This window comes from Accipiter gentilis, chromosome 4 (genome assembly GCF_929443795.1).
Source record: "Accipiter gentilis chromosome 4, bAccGen1.1, whole genome shotgun sequence".
NCBI classification, from domain to species: Eukaryota; Metazoa; Chordata; class Aves; order Accipitriformes; family Accipitridae; genus Astur; species Astur gentilis.
Window position 1 is genome coordinate 43,908,331 of NC_064883.1, and position 20,898 is coordinate 43,929,228.

Consider the following 20,898-nt stretch of genomic DNA (forward strand, 5'->3'; position numbering starts at 1 on the left):
TAATGTAAATCTTGAGGCCCTTTCAGCAGTTCTTTCAAGGGTTGGATTAGCCCTAACAGCCCTGTTTCCAAGGAGGTTTAGGCAAAAGAAAAGTCTAAATAGTGTCTTATGAATTCCCATTGAAATGTTAGTAGCATGTATCTGGGTATTTTAGACCTAAATTATCTTTCAAAGCCAGTACCTAAAACATCATGGCTTGATTGCCGTAACTGCTATAGAACGGCACTCATAACATCTGAAGGCTCAAGCCAGAGTGTTTTATATAAAAGTGTTTGTGTCTGTGCTTCTGCACCTGTGTAAATATAGGCCTTTGCCTACACATGTACTGTCTGAAATGCTATATATATCTAAAATTGTTCCAGCATTGCTTTTTAAAAGATCACAAATACTTTAGCAATATAAAGCACAATATAAAGCTTCTTACTTTAATGTGAGACTGACTACACTTAACTAAATTGTCTGTAATATTCTAACCTCTGCCACACATTCAAGTTTACTGATTTGCAAAAATAATGTAGCCTTCCTAAAGAAAATGGGGTACAGACCTCAAATGTGTTTCTAAAATCACTGCACTTCATCAAAGTGAATAACCTAATTTTGATCTGTATTGATAAACTTCAGTCGTCATGGAGATCAGCAAGATAGAGAACGTCCAGTGCCTAAGGCCATGCATCTTTATGAATTACCCATGGATTTGGGTGCAGTGTTGTATCCTTTATCAAGGTAGCTTACTTACTGGGAAAGATAATGGTTTTGGAGAGTCAGATAATTTTTCAGAAACCTCAAACTGAGAGCTAAATTGGGAGCATCCGAATTAGAGCGTTCTGGCTGTTTTCCCTTTCCCTCCTGCATTGCTCATAGTGAAGTTTCTTGTTTTGAATGCATTGTTAGGCTGAAAGGGATAGATCTGGAATTTTATTTCTCCCCAAATCAGTTTGCACCTTTGTTTCTTTGAATCGGTTACTTAGTGTAAAGACAAACGTGGAGTTGAAGCAACTGGTCATGCAGCAGTTGTTGCGAGACTGCAGACAATGGGCTATAATTCTGACATCTCTGATCTTGAACGTGCTTTTGATTTACATCAAAGCTTGATGCACACCAGCATCCATGGTCTTCCATTTACTTTTTGCTACCATTCACGTTTTTGCCTCTACCATATGAGAACAAAAAGGAGTTTAATTTCCCCTCAGTGTCGCTGCTTCTCCTTGCCATTGATTTCTTGTGTCTCACTTCAGCAGCTAGCACGCTTCACATCCAGTGGTTTTAGTTTTGTGTCTGAAGAATTATTAGGATGTACTCCAAGCAAGTACATAGTCCTTAGAGTCTGAGGTGTAGAAGGGACAAGAAAGATGGTGCTGTCACAGTGCAGGAGGTTTTTTGATCTGGAAAAGTGAACTTCTCATGAGGCTTTTGTAACTAACACTGTGCATAAAAGGAACTGTGTGGTGCAAACTAGGTAATTGATTAATTGTCCAGGAGCACATTTTTCCTGCCTTGGAGAGTACAAGTACACACTCAAAAGCCAACAGATTGCAATGGCTTAATATCGAATTAAGTCTCAATGAAGGTGGTTTAGACAAATGTATACTACCTCAAGATCAGACCAATCCAAAGTCGTGCATATGATTCACATCACAGTCTTAGGACCTCATTTGCTGCGCACACGTATCATTACTGAGAGATTTCCGAACTGTAATCCCTCTTATATATTTCCAATGAAAACGCTGGAGTTCTTCAGCTGATTAAATGTCTGCAAGCCCAGGCCTTTTCAGCAAAGGCAGCATTCTTTTTTTTTCATTAAGGAGAGTTATAGAGATGGATTGAAACTTTGATTATTTTCTGCAGGGATATGATATAACATGTAAGGCAGTTGAGGCAAAACAATGTAACTGAAGCTTCAGAGCTGCAAATTATATGAACTCAGTGTAGTTATACCGATGCTGAGCTCTGCCAGCTGGCAGGACTAGGACCTGTCTATAATGCTTGAAAATCCACTTCTTGTGGCAGACTGTGACAATAAATATTCTGTGGATTTTGCACATATGTTTGTTTTAAAGATAATGAGCTAATCACATTCTTGGGTATTTTACAGCTGGATTTGGACATGCATATTCTTCATTTCAAACAGTAAACCTATATTCAAAACCATTTAAGAATCTCATTTGGTGTGGTACCTTTTTCTCACTAAACATGCTCTTGTCTCCTACACTACAGTTATGTTACTGCACCTCAATCAGAATTATTCCATAATGCGTGACATTACTTTATGCTCTGGAGTCAGTGAGAATAACCTAGCTTGTTAAAATAGGATGTCGAGAGTTAATGCAGAGGAAGGATCAGGACATGTAGCCTTGAAGCTACAGTTCATTTAAAGACTGTTTTTGATGGAAGTATTCTGCTCTCTACTGACAGCTTTCTTCTCGAGCACAGTTAAATACTAAGCTTTATCTCTTCATTATTTGATCTTTGATGGCTTTCATCATCCTTGCATGTCCACTCTATAGAGGTTAACAAAGCCAAGAATGAACAGGCTAGATATTATTTTTGGCTCTCTTTGACCATTCTGTTTCATCTTCAAGCCTCAGTTCTGCACAAAATTCAGAACTATTGGACAAAAAGTGCCAGTCCATATTAATATTTGTTAAACATTCAATTTGGCCACAGCTGTAGTCTGCAAGCAGTAATCCAGCTTCAGCCTCTGGAGAGGTGATAGTGGTTTCCTCACAGACATACTGTTTCTTTGTCAAATTATTGTTATAATTACCATGTTAGCTTTCAGTTACAATAGTTTTAAACCTAACTTGGGTGGAATTAAAAGCACACTCATGTAAAGTGTATAGAGGATATTAAATGTTCTCTATAATGTAGGAGCTTTGAAATCCATAGAAGACCCTCATGAGGTTTCCTACATACGTCCTAGTTTTAAACTTGAAGTTCATAGACTTTGCAAGTACATCGGCACAAAAAAATGCAAATCTTCTTTATGTTCCTCCAAATCACCGGAAAGAAAAGCAATCCACTGAGTTGTCTAAGACACACCTACTCAAAACAGCAAAGAGAAACAAAGCTGACCTCTCACATGTTAAACCAATGCAAAAGCCCTAAAAAATAGAGACCAGAAAGTCAGATGAAAAAAAAGTGACTACCACCCATTAAAGTCAACTGATTTTAATGTGTTTAAGACAAGGACTGTAAACGAGACCTAACACTTTCTCTTTTTTTCCAACTTGTCAGATTATTCTCAGGTGTCAGAAGATAATTCTGGAATACCTCAGACCCTTTAGAGAGGTCAGGGGAAAGGGTTTTTTGGTGTGGTGGTGTTAGAAGTAAAAAATAGAGCTCTAGGTAACAAGACTAAGATTTTGGCAAAAGATGACTAGGCTAAGAGTTTTGGACTTGTTTTCAATTGAAAGGTAGAAAAACAGAGTTGCCTCTTTTTATGAAGAGCACAACAATGCTCTAATAACTTTCAGCAAGACAACATGGGATCCACCTGATTTAAGAAGATAATCATGCTGGGCTGCTTCAACAGTCAGTAGATATCTACCCAGTCCAGAGAATAAAATCCTTGGTACAACTTACATGATTCTAAACAAGTTGTTTAAAATAGTTCAGATAAATCTCACTTTATGGTCTGTTTCTCACTGCAAAGCTAGCATGGGATGACAAGGTAAAAGGAATAGAGCTGTATCGTTAACTTCAAATATTAGATGAGTGGGAACGAAATAAGAACTTTGCTGAGAAGCACCCATGCTTTTTCTAGGTCTGGGTGAGAGTCATGAATGAGTCTTCTTGTACACAGTGGATCAGGGCCCATAGTCACTGAGGCGGGATGGAATTGTGTAGTCTGTTTTCTGCTCACAGAATAAGTTCAGTTTTCACAGTGTTTACGTCTGATCTGTGAAGTCCAGGGTTTTTGTAAATTTAGTTGGTGTTTTGCCCAGGAAAGAATTCTAGCTTCAGGAAATCCCTAGCTGTTGAGTAGCAAGGAAAAGAAGTCCCCCAACCTATAACAATATCAGCTATAGGTAAGTAGGCGCATAGCATAAATAATAGATGGTATGGCTCAATACTTTTTTTCTCCTCTCTTTCCCATATAATCTTTCTACTTTCACTTTGGTTAACTTTTTGCCCTATTTTTCAGTACTTAATTTCACTGATGTGTTTCAACATTCCTTTTTCCACTTCTGTGTGGTTGCCAGTCCTATTTGTAGTGAGGTTACACAGAATTACTTGAGCAGGATGCACAAAGTTTCTCACTGAGGCACAGTTTTAATTTGTGTGAATCAAATTCTGCCTTTATTGTGTTTTCCCAAAGGATTCCCCTTCCGCATATTCAGAGACAACCCACACTCTGTCATTCCCTGTGTGCTGTTAATGACCTAAACCCAGAATCCTGATCTTTTTTCATTATGGACTACATGGCCTTGGTAATAGAGCGTAACTTCATTGCCCTGAATCAGCATGCTCATTTTACTTCTCTTAAGCACCTCTGAGAAACCTACAAAGTATTTAGAATTGAATCGTAACTACCTTTGCCTCGATTTTGTGTACTCTCTCATTCGCATTAACTTGCCAGACGTCAGGGTGTTCAGTCTGACAAGATGGTCTTCAGCCACGTCATACATCACTCCTTTAATCCTGGGAATGTTTAACTTTTTCTTTCCCCTTCCACCCTAGCACCCTCCCTCTTCCTCCCAGATGCAGCTGCAGCCCATGCACAGGACACATGCGGTGAGACCCAGCTTGTTTGCCTCTAGCTGTCTAAAGTCTCGTTTTTAATCTAAGCAGTCTAGTCGTCGTCTATGGTCGAACAGAGAGACTAGGGAACCTCTCTGAGACAATGCGTCCCGTATGTCTTGGATGCCTCTGTTACACAGGTCAGCTCAGCCTCTGGAAGTGCCTGTTTCTTTCCGTGATTGAGTGAGTTAAAGGTGGTAGTTCAGTTTAAATTTGTCTTGGATACATATAGTTAGATGTGACCAATTCCATTCCGTGTGTGCCTACAGAGATCTGAGGATCCTGCCCTAATTCATGTACTGTTTTGATATCCATAACCTCATTTATCCTATTTTCTTCTTATTTGGCTGTTTTTTCCTCCTTCCCATTTCTTTCTGGTTCCTGCCCCCTCTGTCTCTTCTCTCTTTCTCCCTTTCCTTCCACTAATGTTTCTACTTTGATAATAAATAAATAAATAAAGTTTTTTAAAACAGGGGTGGGGGAAGGAAAGAAAATTTCTTTCAGTTCTATACTTTAAAGATTTTGGGTCACTTTACAATATCTAACATCAGAGAGATGATCCTACCTAAATTATATAGGATAGCAGAAAAAATGCTAACAGCACTAAAATATTAATGCTTTCTTAAGAAGTGCTGGCAAAGTTTTCCATCAAAAGCCCATGTGTAAACATCCCCTCATTGGGTAGGGAGCAGCAGTTAATTCTTAGATATTATTTTCAAAATCAGGTCTGTCCTTTTTGATAATTCTAGCAAATATCAAGTGCTGTCGTGTTAGGTCTACTCACTAGAAAAACCTATAGTGAGAATCAATCCCTGCCAAATAAATCACGGCATAGGAGGCAAAGGAAACATGGGTGTGGATTTTTTTTCCCAGATTACCACAGCAACATTAATCATGTCATTGAAGAACACAACCCCCTACGATACCCCAGGACTAAGATTTTTCAAAGTGACTGTTGATTTTGAGATGTTTCATTTTCAGTTTATGTACCTTAAAATGCTTTCATAAGCATTGCTTTTCAGTACGTGCTGAGCAGCCCTCTTGTGGTAAAAATTGGTCTGATAAAATGTGTTTCAGATCAGATGATCAAAAAATGAGGCACTCAAAACCCATAGTCACTTCTGAAAGTCTCAGTCCCAGTAAAAAGGAACTATCTCTAAAAGTTCCCTCCTCGTATTTGAGCAGTCTTATCTGACAATTAATGCACAACCCAGCTCTGTGAAAAAAAGAGGCAGTGCACAATTTTATCACAGAAGTGATACTGTAAAAGGAACAGTCATTTTCACATTTATTTCCTTAGCATCATCCAAGTCATGAGATTCATTCTGCAAGCTGAAACATGATTTCTATTTCTATTTGCTGGATGTGTGCATGCCACAATACTGTATTCTTTCTAGCTCTTATGCTATAATCTTTAATAACAAGAGAGTTGTCAGGTTTTGATTACCCAAAAGGAAACAAAACAAAACAAAACAAAATAAAACTCTAGCAAATGGGATTGGCTTAAAGGAGTTAACAGTAGGGAGAAATTTAATTTGTTTTCAATTTATTCTATCTTACTGTTCAGCTTATAAACTGCATCTTCCATCTATGGTTAGGTGAACACAAATCTTAGACCATGCGTATTAGCAGAGCAACAGAAACAGAGTTTGATTCGTTTGAATAAAGTTAGACGTTCACCTTGTAGGCGTTTGCTTTAAAAAATTGTTCTATTATCCTTTATAGTCAATGGGGATTTAGTCAGGGTAATCAGTGGTGTTTGGTGTGCTGTTCATCCCAACCTAAAGTGGATGTCTAAAATAGGTCCGGTATACCCTGACCAATAAGTGTGTATTCTCTCTGATGATTCTCAAAGGTCCAAAGATGTCCGGTTTACTTAGACATCTATCCTATAGATATCCAGCCTTCCCTGAGGTGAATCCCACCAAAATAACCGTGTGTTGAAAACAAAACAGAACAAAAAAACTCCCCTTGAAAGCTGACAAGAAATTAGTATTTTCAATTCTCATGTTTTTCAGCCCATCATAACAGATACAAAATCTCTTACAAGATCCCTCAAAATGCATTCCCATGTTGTTTCCGATTCCACTTCTTGATAGCTGATTTAACTTCGCCTCTCTCTGGCTAGTTGTAAATGTAAACATCTCATTCTCCATAGCAGCTCTTTCTAGAATACAACATGTGGAGATCATGGTCCTGGTCCAGAGTATATGTGCCTGCTGCTTTTATGACCACCACACTTGTCTTGGTGTGTGTGACAAAACCAGAAGCCATACCTCTGAATTACCAGCCAGACATGTCGTTTCCATACTGAACTCCCCTCCCCATGCGTAAGAAACCTGGCAAAAAAAGCGCTTTGATGTCCTTAAGAGTGCTCTTCATTAAAAAGAAGGGGCCCACACTACCTTAGGTACTTACACATGAAAATGAGCAACATCTGATCCAAATTCCTCTTAGATTAATCTCCATCCTACAAGATTCTGTTACTAATTGCTCTCCACAAGCGTGCAGTCAACTTTCATTTACTATATTGTTCTGTTACCCTCCGTACAATGCCAAACTGCAAAGGTCGTGTGTATTTTGGATTCGTAACGCTGCCCGCCTGCCTCCAGGTTGTTCAATCTTTGGTTTGTCTGTGAATCAGCACATCACAATTGCCAGCGACAGCCAGTGCAGTTTAATTTTTTTGTTTGTTTGTTTATTTTTGCTTCAGTCAAGCAGCTGGTTTGTGCTATAATTTCCTTCTGTCATGTCCGCTTTCCATCTTTGTGACATGTCTCATGAAATGTGTTGAAAGTGACCTACCTTGGCCTGTTCACAATATGCTGAAAAAAATGCTAATCTTGTCATATTTAGCAGCTGCGTTCAGAAATGCTACTGTAAGCCTAAGAGGGCTAACCAGCACTCTTGCAAGATGTCAGAACTATCTACCATTACCCTGTAAGTGTACGCAATCCTGTGACATTACTGTGTTTGTATGACGCATGTTGCAAGTAAATGAATGGATATTAGCAGAGGGGTAGTAACCAGGGAGCAAGCATTCATTTAGTTCCTGTTGCATGTAAAATTTTTTTGTGGTTGTTCTGTGCTTTTGCTGATGCACCGCAATCAAGGATTTAAAGGTTATTTTTTAAAAAAATTTTTGTAATTATGGCTGATGCTATTTATGGTTTTGGGTAGTGTCTGCATAGAAGCTATTAATAGTTGCTCTTTATTATACAGCAAAGGGGTGAGCGCTGGTCATGCTGAGAGTAAATGTTTCACCCGAAAGTTTGCTAGAACAACAGAGGCAGGGCAAGACTGAGTGAATCAGACTCTCAGCTGGTGTAAAACATCTTATGTCCATTGGACTGAGGGAATTTGTGTTAGTATACACCCTGGGGTGAGAAAGGCTAAGGTTAACCCAATGTCAAAATATTATGTGTCTAGTCAGAAGTCGTTGTCAAAGATTTGCCTATGGAGAGTGAAGCATCTAGAGAAGTGAATAAATGCCATTTATTCTAGAAACATGTGAATTAATCACTTTCTCATAGTGCTCCTCACTTTTTTTACTTGTACAAGAAGCCCACGGGATTCATTTAGATCAGGTATACTTTTCAGAAATCTTTTATACAATATAGTTCCTGATGAACTTTCCCTTGAATTTAACAGCAGTCTTATGAGTGCAAATCAACGCTCTCAGAGATGTCCTGCCACACCAATCCAACAGTCCAGTATTTTGCTGAAGAATACTTAGTAGATATCTTTGACACCATTAAGGAAAAAAAGGTTATATTGTAACTTATAGCTGCATATTTTGTTCTGTTTGTTAGCTAGAAAAAAACATTTAAAACATGAAAATACATTTTCTCTGTGATTTCACATCTCCTCAAGGTGTTCAAGATGTAGACCAATTAAGATGTTCAAAAGATTCAGTCAACAGACTGACACTGTGCAAAAGCAGAATAAATAGAAAATACAACAGTCAGCAGGTTCATATTCTACAATGAAAGAAGCTTGAAGTCTAAGAACATCTAGGCAAAACTAGGGCCTACATTTAGGAGGAGGTAGTTTGAAATACGAGGGTCACTACTTAATCCAAAACCTGATGCAGCGTAGACTTCATGTTGGGCCTTTGCAATGAACCAAATTTCGCACTAAGTAAGTGCAGTGTTTCAGAAAGGTGGCAGACTGACAACTCTCCAAGGTGAAATCCTCTACCTAGTCAATGGCAAGAGTTCAGCCTAAACAGGAGCCCAGAAAAACTCTGTACACCTCCAATAGACATGATTAAACCTTATTTTTTGTGTTAAAATATGAAAGTCTCCATATGCTTCCACTGCTTTTCAAGTCCTTAGTCTGAAAATGTGATTTATGCATGGGAAGATTAAAAAGCTGTAAGCAATTCCTGTGTTTAGGCGTTACCTTAGGTCTCCGAAAGTGATCCTACAGATGTAATTAAGCTTTTGGAAACATCTGTGAGGGAGATTACTAAGGTTCCTGAAAGTCACATGTTAACTATTCTTTAGCATTCTTTTGATGAAATAGACACTTTGGTTTATTAAACATCAGCTATAGTAATCATTTCATTACTAACAACATCCTGTATCTTCATGGTTTGCTCTTTACCCTTCTATTTGAAATATTGTCGTGGTTAGTTTTTGTACATATTCATCACTGGGTTATGGCCAAAGAGATGGGATTCCTCTAACCTAAACTTTACAAGGCAACAGTGCAGCAATTTATATGACAAACTCAGTCCAGATTCCCTTTGTAGTCAATGGAGAGCCTTCGGGTGGGATAAGGCCTTCCTTAGGGACAGGTGATTCATCCTTGCGTATAAGTGCCTGTTACTCTTCATTGACAATAAAGGGAATGTAGGTGTGGAATTAATTTAACTAAAAATAGATGTCATCATTGCAGGTGTCTCTTAACTCTGAGCTGGTCAATGTATACATGCATTCAGTACATACCCCTGGGGTTTACAACGGGAGTCACCTCCTCTTAAAGAGGCATCTATAGCAGGCAAGAACGATTCCTTAAAAGTGCATTTTTCTCTGCTTCAGCTTTAGAGACATGCTGTTAATAATTTCACTATAGATATCTACATTAGGTATGTCCAAACCTTGGTGAGGTGAATGTTGTTCTACGTGACCACCCCAGATCTTGATGTCTTCACTGCAAAAGTTTATATTTGATCAAATTAATTTCACTTAAGACTCAACATTTTAACTGAACAATTCTCTTAAATTGAAGAGGCAGGCCTAAATAGCACAACAGCGACTACATAGTGTTTCTTCAAAGGCTATGCTTTGAAGATCTTTAGCTTCTTTTGACAGTCTGTGATATTTTGTCTCAAAAAAGTTGGGTGGTGAGAACCTCTACGACCAGGGCAACCAGCTCTTTGCCAGGGTAAAAGTTATGCTGCATTTTATCCTTAGCTTAATAGCACACAGCGTCATCTGTCAAATCTTGTGTAAGTTACACTGGCTTTTTTGAGCTACACAACTTTGCAGTTAGTCCACCAGAAGCAGCTACAGTCCCAGCAGAAATGGCACAAGACACATCCTTGGAGAAACCTGGAACTGATGGGAGAGTAGGCTCTAAGCTACAATTTTCACCTCTCTCAGAAACAGAAAAAACAAAGACAACCACAAATTTCCTTACACAAATGCTTCTGGAGCTTCAGGTCCACTGATGTGTTTTCTGATGGCCTCCTTCATTTGTTCTAAACGGCATCATCACGTATCTTGCTCAGCAGTTCTTAGAGTTGTACCTGCATGTTCTAAATCTAGCGATATATCTTTGTTACAACCTATGCACAGAAGCTGGAAGAAGTTATTTAGACCATTTAGAACCCATTGTTCCTTGTTCCCTATTGCACAGTTGCTAAAAAATGCTTGGGGTTTTTTTCATCTGATATACAGTTACTGTATTTGTTTAGGTCACAGCATGAATTTGTCTTCTCAAAACCTGTTTTAAAATGCACAATAGGAACTCACTGGAATATTCAGTAGAAATCACTGGAAATTCTACTCAGCAATGCAATGTGTTGTAATTTTCATTTCCAATTCATGCCCAGTTATGTCCCGTGTAATATCCATAGACACTTCATCAGTCTCCTTAATAAGAGTGGATGTGCAATGGAAAAATAAAGAAGACATATTTCCTTCAGATACTGGTCGAAGTTAGATAACCTTTCTACTTTCTGTTCCTTTTACTATAAAGACATCTTTCCATAATTCAATAGAGGAGTGAGGAAAAACAGTGGACACCATTATCTGCGGTTTTTTGTACTAACACTTTATGGAAAGGCCACATTCATAGCCATGCTATTGGAGAAAATCTTACGTTTAAAATGCTTCCAAGGAAAATAACAGCTGAGAAATAGAATGTTAGCCTCAACAAAAATTGAAATACAACTTGGTTTTTTTTAAAGTAACCTTAAGACATTCCTCTACCTGTTGGAATGTAAACAAGACTTTTGCTAGACATTTTGGAGAGCATATCTCTTCTAAACAGCCAGTTTAAACACAATTGAATTACTATTGTCCTCAAAACTTTTGGATCCATCCCCTAAGTTTCTTGCTTGTATGAAAGATTGTGGGAAGAAAAAAGCAACTTTTTTCAAAGATGAATGTCTTTGGCTGTAACATTCCTGAGAATTTCACTGTGTCCTTTAACATCTTCATTTCACCATTGCACATAAACTTACATGTCTCACAGGTGCTGCGTTAAGTCTTCTTTCTTCCTAATTCTCTTGAAGAAACAACAGTTCATCATCATCCGCACCATCATTAGTATCTGTCAAGTTTTTCATATTATTAAAATCTTCTTTTCCTCTTTATCGATCTTAATAGTCTATAAAATTCAGAATGTGTTATTTCTTACATTTCATGTATTTTCTTCCTGACTGTTGTGACAATATTGAAGACAGCTTCTCACATAAGTTGATGGTGACATTATATTTCAAGATCTTACAAACTAATTGTATGATTAATCAGGTAGAATTAATGCCAGAAAACTGACAATAAAGAAAAGTCTTCCTCTGCATCTTTCTGAAAATTAATCTCCTATGACTGCAGTGAAATACAACCTACTAATAGACAATTCTATTCTGACTTTTAAATTAAGATAACATTTATTCTTTTGTTGTTGTTGTCATTAATTTTGAATACAAAGGGTAACAGATTTTGAGAGATGATACATCTTTGTCCAGTTTACTACCTTAATTTCATTTCTTTTTTATTCCATGGCTACTTTAAGACACTTAGGTTCTTTACATCCTTTTTTGTTTATGGCGATAATATTATTCTATAATCTTTTCCACAATAGTTCTATTTCTTTTCATTAATTTGATTACATGTCCATAGAGAAAAAGAACTAGAAGGGACCTTGAAAGGTCTTTCAGTAGAGATCACCAAAGTTGGAGACTCTGTATGCTTTTCATCAACCTGTTCCAAGATCGTTCCTCTCTTTTTAAAAAAAATTTGGTCAATACCTAACTTGATAACTCACAAGAACCATATTCTCTGGGACTTTCACCAAGACAGATTTGGTGTGCATCAGACTAATGAATCATGTGTGTTTAGTACAATCTCAAGGCAAGGGCTGTGATGTATTTATCACCGCTAACGCACAAAGAATGAGTAAGGGACACCAGCAATGAACTGATGTCCCATTTCCAGTTTAGTATTGGAAACAACAGCATATATTCACAGAGCTCTTCGTGATGTATTAATTAAGTCTTCACTTTCAGTAAGACAAACACATCATTTTGGGGATGTTGTAAAGCACGTATTAGCAAATTCAAATGTGTCTGCAGTATACCATATATACATAAACAGAGTCAGCATCTGAATTTCAAAAAGTATGCAGTTCTTCCAAAAATCTTTATGGCTCATTAGCTTCCTTTGTCCTCCATCCACCTCCTTAACTTACTTAAAGGAAGTCAATCATATTTTTTCCGGTTTGAAGATCTAGAGGTTATTTTAGGCCACTTTGTTTATAATAAAGCACTTGCCTTATTTTCAGGTCAACATTTGCTTTCTCTTTGGTCTTTTTTGCTGCTCAATCAGCAAATGACACTGACCAAAACATGCATAAGTCTTGGCTGGCCCCCTGCTTTTGGGGAATTTCATCCATACTCAGTTAAGTGCTTACAGGTACACACATTCATTTCCAGCCCTTTTGTTTATATCTACTGAGTTTGATTTCCTTCTAAAACCTCTTCATACTGATGTAATGGAAAATAGTTACACAATGGAATTACACTTAGGTTTCCAACAGTATAAATGAGACCAAAATCAGGACCTTGAGGAATAGTCATGAGTAGAAGAACATACAGGGGTTTTTTAGCTTTATTAGTATTGCTGGTTTGGAATTTTTTACTGTGCAGAAATATATTCAAACACACACACACACACAAAGTGATTTCAAACACTCCACTGGGATTAAGCAATTGGGTGAGAGGTTCATTATTGTGTTATGGTAGCAGTCTGAATCTCTTAGCAAGATTACCCTCCTCATGTTTGGCACGGTAGAAAAAATCCCTGATTATAATAATGCAAATTAAAATAACAGTACAGAGTATTAAGCATTGCTAATGTGCTATTATTGTAGCAGTGTGAAGAAGTGGGAGCAAACTACAGTGTGTGTGAAATCACTGTTTGGGAACAAATGGGAACGTTGTATATTTGTTTGTATAATTACACAGTGTATGTATTTCCCAAAAGGGAGGCAACAAAATATTTTCTGTGTTTTCTTCTTTAATTAAAGCACAAGTTGTTTATTACAAAGCTGCATTAAAGTTCTTTCACTTTATTATAACAGGAGACTGGCTCGCTCTACACTGCTGCTTATCCCCTTGTTTGGAATTCACTACACGGTGTTTGCTTTTTCTCCTGAAAATGTCAGTAAGCGGGAGAGACTAGTGTTTGAATTGGGACTGGGATCTTTCCAGGTGATTATACAGTGAATTCTGCTTTTGTTAAAAAGAAATCTCTATTCATTAGAACTACTTTGCATGCACAGTTCTCAGACTGTGTATTTGTTTATTTATGTATATGCTTTGTATCCTAGGATTTTGGTTTTTGTTTGTTTTAACTCCAGCTATTTTCTAACATTTACTGAAGGATTTGAATTACTTTTTTTTTTTTTTTCTCTCCCATTTACCTAGGGTTTTGTTGTTGCTGTTCTCTATTGTTTCTTGAATGGGGAGGTAAGATTTTTAATATTTAACCTCCCTCACCCACCATCCCCATCCCATTGCCTTGTGGGAGTAACCGCTATTCTAATCCTTCACTGTAACTCATCATCTACCATATTCCCTAAAACCATAGGCCGAATCTCACATCGTCTCAGAAAAGAAAGAGGATGTGTTGATGTCTTTATTAAACTAAAACATTGGCTTTGCCAGAGATGATGGCTCAGATTAATGCTTCCTAACAGAGGTCGGGACTATACTGGGCTCTTTCATTATGTCATCCCAGCTGCAGAATTTTGCACTTGTCCTTGCTGAACTTCATACAGTTCTTGCTAGCCGACTCTTCCAGCCTGTTCAGTACTTGCTGTAGAGTGGATCTCCTTTCTGACATGTCCACCTCATCACGCAGATGGGTGTCATCAGCCAACTTGATGAGGGTGCTTTCAATCCCATCATCCAGATCATTTTTGAAGATGTTGAACAGTATGGGGTGCAGTATCAATCCCTGGACGATCCCACTAGTAACAGACTGCCAGCATGAGTAAAAACCGTTGTTCACCACCTTCTGAGTGTGGCCTGTTAGCCATTTTCCTACCCATCTTGCAGACCACCCACCCAATCCATATCTTGCCAGCTTCCCTGGGAGAAGGCTGTGGGAAACAGTGTCAAACGTTTTGCTGACATCCACGTAAACATCCACTGCCTTCCCCATGTCAACAGAAAACATTATTTTGTTGTAGAAGATGATCAGGTTAGCCTGGTATGATTTGCCTTTGGTAAATCCTTGCTGGCTTTTCCCAATCAATGTGACAGTTTCTAGGAGGTCTCGTTCCATTATTTTGCCAGAGACTGAATTAGCACTGATAGGCTTGTAGTTTCCTAGGTCTTCTTTGGAATACGATAGAATAGAATAGAATAGAATAGAATAGAATAGAATAGAATAGAGCAGAGCCTCTTTTGGGCCCTTCTTGTAGATTGGTATGACATTTGCCCTCTTCCAGTCATCAGGGATATCCCCTGATCTCCATGACTTTTCAAATATTATAGTCAGTGGCCTTGAAACAATGTAACCACTTCTCTTAACGCCTCGAGGCGGCTTCCACCTGGGCCCCTAAATTTATGTGGGTTGAGCCCCTGCAAGAGGCTGCAGACCAGCCCTTCCTCCCCTACTGTTGGGTCAGCACATGTGTTGTCATAGCTACTTGATCCTTTGACCTGGGGTCCAGCCACACCAGAAAAGACAGAGGCAAAAAAGGTATTGGGAACCTCTGCCTTGTCGGCATTATTAGTGACTAGTTTCCCTGTGCTGTTTAGCAACTGGCTTGTGTCTTCCCTGTGCTTCTGCTTACTGCTCACATACCTGAAGAACCCTTTCTCGTTGTTCTTGACTTGTTTGGCCATTTTCAGTTCTAGCTGAGCCTTAGCCTTCCTGACTGCATCTCTGCATGCCCTAGCAAGGTTCTTGTAGTCCTTGATGCAAATTTGGCTGCCTTTCCATAGCTGGGATGCTGCTGCTTTTGCTTTTAAGAAAAAGCTTATTGTTAAGACAGCTGGTCTCTTGTTCTGTCTTCTTCCTTTCCCTTTGTATGGGATGGACTGTTCTTGCGTTTCCAGGAGGCTATTCTTGCACTCACAAGCTTCTTTGCCCTCCATGGATGCTTCCCATGGAATCCCTCATGGTTGAGCTTTGAACATATTGAAATTGGCTCTTCTAAAATCCAGGGTCTTTGTCCTACTACTGGTCTTCAGTGTGTTCAGCAGTACTTTAAACTCCCCAGTGCTATGATCACTGTATCCAAGGCTACCATTGGTCGTTAGTTATGTTGTCAAGTAAGTCTTCTTGGGTTTTGAGCAGTAAATCTAGCAATTATAGAATCATAGAATAATTTAGGTTGGAAAAGACCTTTAAGGTCATCGAGTCCAACCTAACACTGCCGAGTCCACCAATAAACCACGTCCCTAAGTGCCATGTCTCCATGTCTTTTAAATACCTTCCAGGATTGTGACGAAACCACTTCCCTGGGCAGCCTGTTCCGATGCCTGACAACCCTTTCGGTAAAGAAATTTTTCCTAATATCCAATCTGAACCTCCCCTGGTGCAACTTGAGGCCATTTCCTCTTGTCCTATCGCTTGCTACTTGGGAAAACAGACCAATACTCACTCTCCTTCTATGTGAACAGCAATGCACTGTTCCTAGTCGGCATGTCCAGCATCTGTAGCAGAAAGCAATCCTCAATACACCCCAGGAACCTGATGGAGGACTTGTGTACCTCTGTGCTGTTTTCCCAACAAATGGCTGGGAAAAATCACCCGAGAGAAACAGATTTTGTTGGCCTGAGACTTCCTTAAACACCTGAAGTAAGGTTTCATCAGCTTCCTCATCCTAATTGGGAGGTTGATAACAGATACCTAACAAAAAATCCCCCTTGGTGACAGTTCCTCTAATCTTGATCCAAAGGCATTCAATAGAACTTTCATTGTCTCCCTAACTCACCTCCATAGACTCAAATCTCTGTTTTACACAAAGGGCAACTCCACCTCTTCCTCTTCCCTTCGTATCTTCCCAAAAGAATTTATAGCCATCCATTGTGATCTCCCAGTCATGTGAGTATTCCCACCAAGTTTCTGTGTTTTCTATAACATCGTAACTCTCTGACTGGGCACAGAGCTCCAGTTTCTCCTGTTTGCTGCCCAGACTACATGCATTGGTACACACAAACTCGAGGTAACTGGACTTAGGATTCTTGCCTTTGAAGAAGTTTGGGGGAGCATTCCTCACTACTCTGGTAAGTGAACTCATCCAACCTGCTGCTTCTGAATATGCAGATGTCACAGCTTTGGACACTACCCCCCTAAAACACAATTCACTAAGTCAGCCAGTCTGCTAGTGAAGATTCTCCTGCTCATCTCTCCCCAATAAGCTGTATTCATTAAAGAATATCCTAAGATTGTATAAAACAGAACCCTGGCAGTAACACCAGCCATGAAGCCAGGCATAGGTCCACATGATGCATCAACTTCTGCCTGCACTCCTATCTCTGACTGGCAAGACAGAGAAGAAGATCACTTGGGCATCTGTCCCTTTCACCTACACCTCCAGGCCTCTGAAGTCCTGCTTGATCTTGCCAAGGCTTTACTTTACCATTTCATTCATGCCCACACAGAAAAGAAGTAGGGGGTAGGAGTCTGTGCTTTTGACTAGTTGTGGCAATCTCTCTGGGACATCCTGGATCTTGGCTCCTGGCAAGCAGCAAAATTCACTTGACCATATCTAAAGCAGGCAGCTGTACCAAGTGGTTGGTACATAAGGAGAGTGAAGTGATAACCTGCTCCCATGGGTCACCAAAGACCACGGCTCCTCTTCCTTCAAGGTGCTGTCTGTTCACTGGTGAAGCTCTTTGCCTGGTAGTCCTTGGAGGTCAGTACCACAGGGCCCTAATATTTCTTTTTGCAAAGTCTCAATGCTCCATCTGGTTCTTGTTCACCCTCTCTGACATAACATAACCTGCTAACTTCTCCTGCAGGTCCTCCACCTGCTGCCTGAATAACTCTACCAGCGCCCACCTTGAGCGGGTGCAGCTTCCACCTTCCTCCACCCAGGAGGTTGAGGTTACAGTCTTTGCATCCCTCCCCCTGAACAGCAGCTTCCCTGGTACGAAGCTCTGTCTAGGTGGTTGCCTCAACTCTTCCCAGGTTAGCCTGGCTAGGTAGCTGATTCCTGTCTGCTGCAGAGCACAGCCCTTGCCTGGTCTTTACCATCATGCTTCCAAGGAGCTCAAAGCACTGCCTAATAAACCCTTCTGATACTCTGGAGACCTCAAGCTGCTTGGTGGGCTTGCAGAGCCACCAGCTAGGTTGGGTGACCAGGGAGGCTGCAGCCTAAGCCTGCAGGTGAGCAGAGCAGGCAGCAGCCCAAAAACCGGCAGAATCCCCAGCCCTTCTTGCACGAACTGCCACACAAACTGCTGATGCCGCTCGCAACAGATGCCTCGTCCTGTTGTTGATGCTGCACTCAACCCAATCCCCTGTTGCTGATGTTGTTCCCAACAGACAGCGTGCCCTGTTTGCACTCCTAAGGTCGCTGGCACTCACCAGGAGCCAGTTATATGTAGCTTCCCATGGTTCGATCTGGCCATGGGGACAACTGGCGTCACCCAACTGTTGCCCACTCCTCTCGTGAGACCTGTCATCTGCCAGCTGGTCCCTCCACACACACAGCCCAAGGGTGTTGGATGCCCAGACCCCCCCTCAGACATCCCCTGGGTACCTTGCAAGCTTCATGGTAACTCTCAGCACATGGTAACTGCTGCTGCTGCTGCTAGTGTCAGCTTCCCATGTTTGGTTTTTTTCTGATTCACTCATTCTCGTCTACAAATTGAAATTCCTCTGCCTTTGTTTATCAGACTGAATACTTGAGATAATTGTTTTCTGAATTAACAGAAAAAGGCTCCCTCCTCAAGGCTGCCTTAAGAGGAATATCTACAGTTCATCCATTCTCTCCACTGATACACATCTATTGTGCAGTCCAACAGGAGAAGACTTCTAAAATCACCTTCTTTTTTTATTTCCAAGGAGGCTGAGACCATTTATTTCTACCAGATTTAGTGCAGTAGTTGTTCTATGCTTGTTCACATATAGTGTGCAATATCTGGTCTCTAGTACAAAATGTCTCTAGCTCCTTGATCCAAGTGATTCCTTCTGAGATAACCGTAACAATCTCCAAGTTCATCAAACAAACTTATAGGTCATCTTTGATCATGGGCTCAGTCAAGGTAACTGTCAAAAGACCCACAGGTCTGTTAAAACATTAGTCATAGCTCAGTCCCAAGTAACTCAGAAGGTGAGTTCTGAATCATGCCTTGCTGGAATTAGTGGCTGCATTCGTTCTTCATCAGCTAGCATTACTGGTTATCCACCTCTCCCACTTACAACTGTTGTTTCATTTATTTTATTCCATGAGTGCTAAAAGAATAGCTATAAGGTCTTGTCTAAAACTAATCTGGAGAGAAGCACCTTCCAAGGTAACATGCACAGTGTGTCAGATTTCCTGAAACTCCTTGGAGGGAGTGGAGTGGTCGTTCTTAGCCAAATTAACACAAACAGATTAATTAAAACCATTTTACCTCTCAAGACATCCAAGAATGTCTTGTGCCTCCGCTAAATTACTTAGGTTAAGAAAGCATTCACCTTCGGTATATTACGCTGTTACAGATGAAAACACTATTTTCTATTTACAGAGGTAATATACCTCCATACTCCATCTAATCTATATCTATCTGGACGTTAACCAAAATAGAAATTTAGAGATAGCAGAAGGAGAATGCAAGTTTTCAGGTTGGATTTTTGCTCTCTGCAGTTTGTGTCCATACAGTTGAAGCACTTGTTCAGCATTTTGGCATATGCTGATCCATTTTGACAATTGTATTAGTCTAGGAAAATCTAGCAATGACTGTTACAGACAAGAAGAACATCTTTGACACAGCAGCTCATTGGAGACAGCAAAATATTTTAGTAAAACATATCTACATATTTCCTTGTTCTTATGCTGTTTTATTCAGAAATATGCTACACGCTAGTGTCAGAAATGAGTAATAAGCCGAGCAAATGTATGTCTGAGTTAGTATGATCTTTCTTATATTAAATCTTCACTATCTTTTATATATATATGTACACTTGTGCACACCTAGCAGGATTGCCAGGAAATTGGTGATCAATGAAAAGTAGAAAAGCTACAGATTTATTTGCTTATTTTCTAATAGAACTTCTGACCATAGATTGTTTTACTCTTGATGATTTACTGTGGGTGTCCGTGAAAAAAATCTCAAGGGAAAGGAGGTTGTCACAGCTGTATATTAATTCAAGAGCTGTTGTCTGCTTAGAAGTGATCTGAAAGCAGGAGGCAAAGTTTTCGGTAGACATGCATCCATTAATGGCAGGTGAGACTCGAGCTGCCTGTACGGACAGGTTATTTCATTACTGTCTAGTACCTTTTGGTTGCTGGTTTCTTTGGCTCCTTGTTAGGTATTTGGCTCTGGCCATTGATGAAAACAATATTTTTTCCAAGAAGCTAGCTCAAGAACCATGTTGGAGTTTGTGTTGAACAGGTCTTCTATGCACCTCTGGGCTGATCCTAAATTATCTGAAGTCAGAGACACAGAACCTGAGCTGTTGCTCCCACTGCGTGCCTGGACCTCTTTCAGACATGGAGAAGTCACTTCAGACTTAACAGTCTTAAAAATATTTCTGTCCAATTGTGGTTTCTTTTTCTAATCTTGATAATTTGTCAGCATGTCCTCGAGCAGCTAAGTACATAAAAATTGACCTTTTGAAGTTTCTCCCTAAAGGTGCAATCAGAAATAAAGAGAAAATGGAGGAGCTGGAAAGTCAACCGGTATTTTGCTGTGGATTTCAAACATCGCCATCCTTCTCTAGCGAGCAGCGGAGTGAACGGGGGGACACAACTCTCCATTCTGAGCAAGAGCAGCTCTCAGATTCGGATGTCCAGCATAAATGCAGAGAACCTAGCAACATGAGCAGCTAAGGAAAACTAACCAATCAACGAGCAAACCAAAAACCATCCCGTTAAAAAGAAAAAAATAAATCATAATTTTGGTGGTGGTGTAGGTCCTTTCCTTTCCTTTCCTTTCCTTTCCTTTCCTTTCCTTTCCTTTCCTTTCCTTTCCTTTCCTTTCCTTTCCTTTCCTTTCCTTTCCTTTCCTTTCCTTTCCTTTCCTTTCCTTTCCTTTCCTTTCCTTTCCTTTCCTTTCCTTTCCTTTCCTTTCCTTTCCATGAAAAAAAAGCAAAGGAAATGTGTATATATATCTTTTTAACAACTGCTGTAAATACCCAAATGTACTCAAGGCCATTAATGGAAAAATGTTAAAAAGATAAACAGGCCAAGCCCACCCACTCAATGATTTACATTTCAGAGCACCTGCAAGTAATCCGTCGTCAGTCAAAAGTAACAAGTGAT

The 20,898-nt window shown here is 39.7% G+C and overlaps 1 protein-coding gene across 1 annotated transcript in view; it reads left to right on the forward strand.

Moving 5' to 3' along the window:
- ADCYAP1R1 (ADCYAP receptor type I) overlaps nt 1-20,458 on the forward strand; it is a 111,364-nt gene extending 90,906 nt beyond the window's left edge. Inside the window, exons 13-16 of the mRNA XM_049798325.1 lie at nt 7,597-7,680; nt 13,552-13,681; nt 13,898-13,939; nt 20,270-20,458. Of these exons, the coding sequence (XP_049654282.1) occupies nt 7,597-7,680; nt 13,552-13,681; nt 13,898-13,939; nt 20,270-20,458 (445 nt within the window). The remainder of the gene's footprint in view (nt 1-7,596; nt 7,681-13,551; nt 13,682-13,897; nt 13,940-20,269) is intronic.
- The last annotated feature ends 440 nt before the right edge of the window (nt 20,459-20,898 follow it).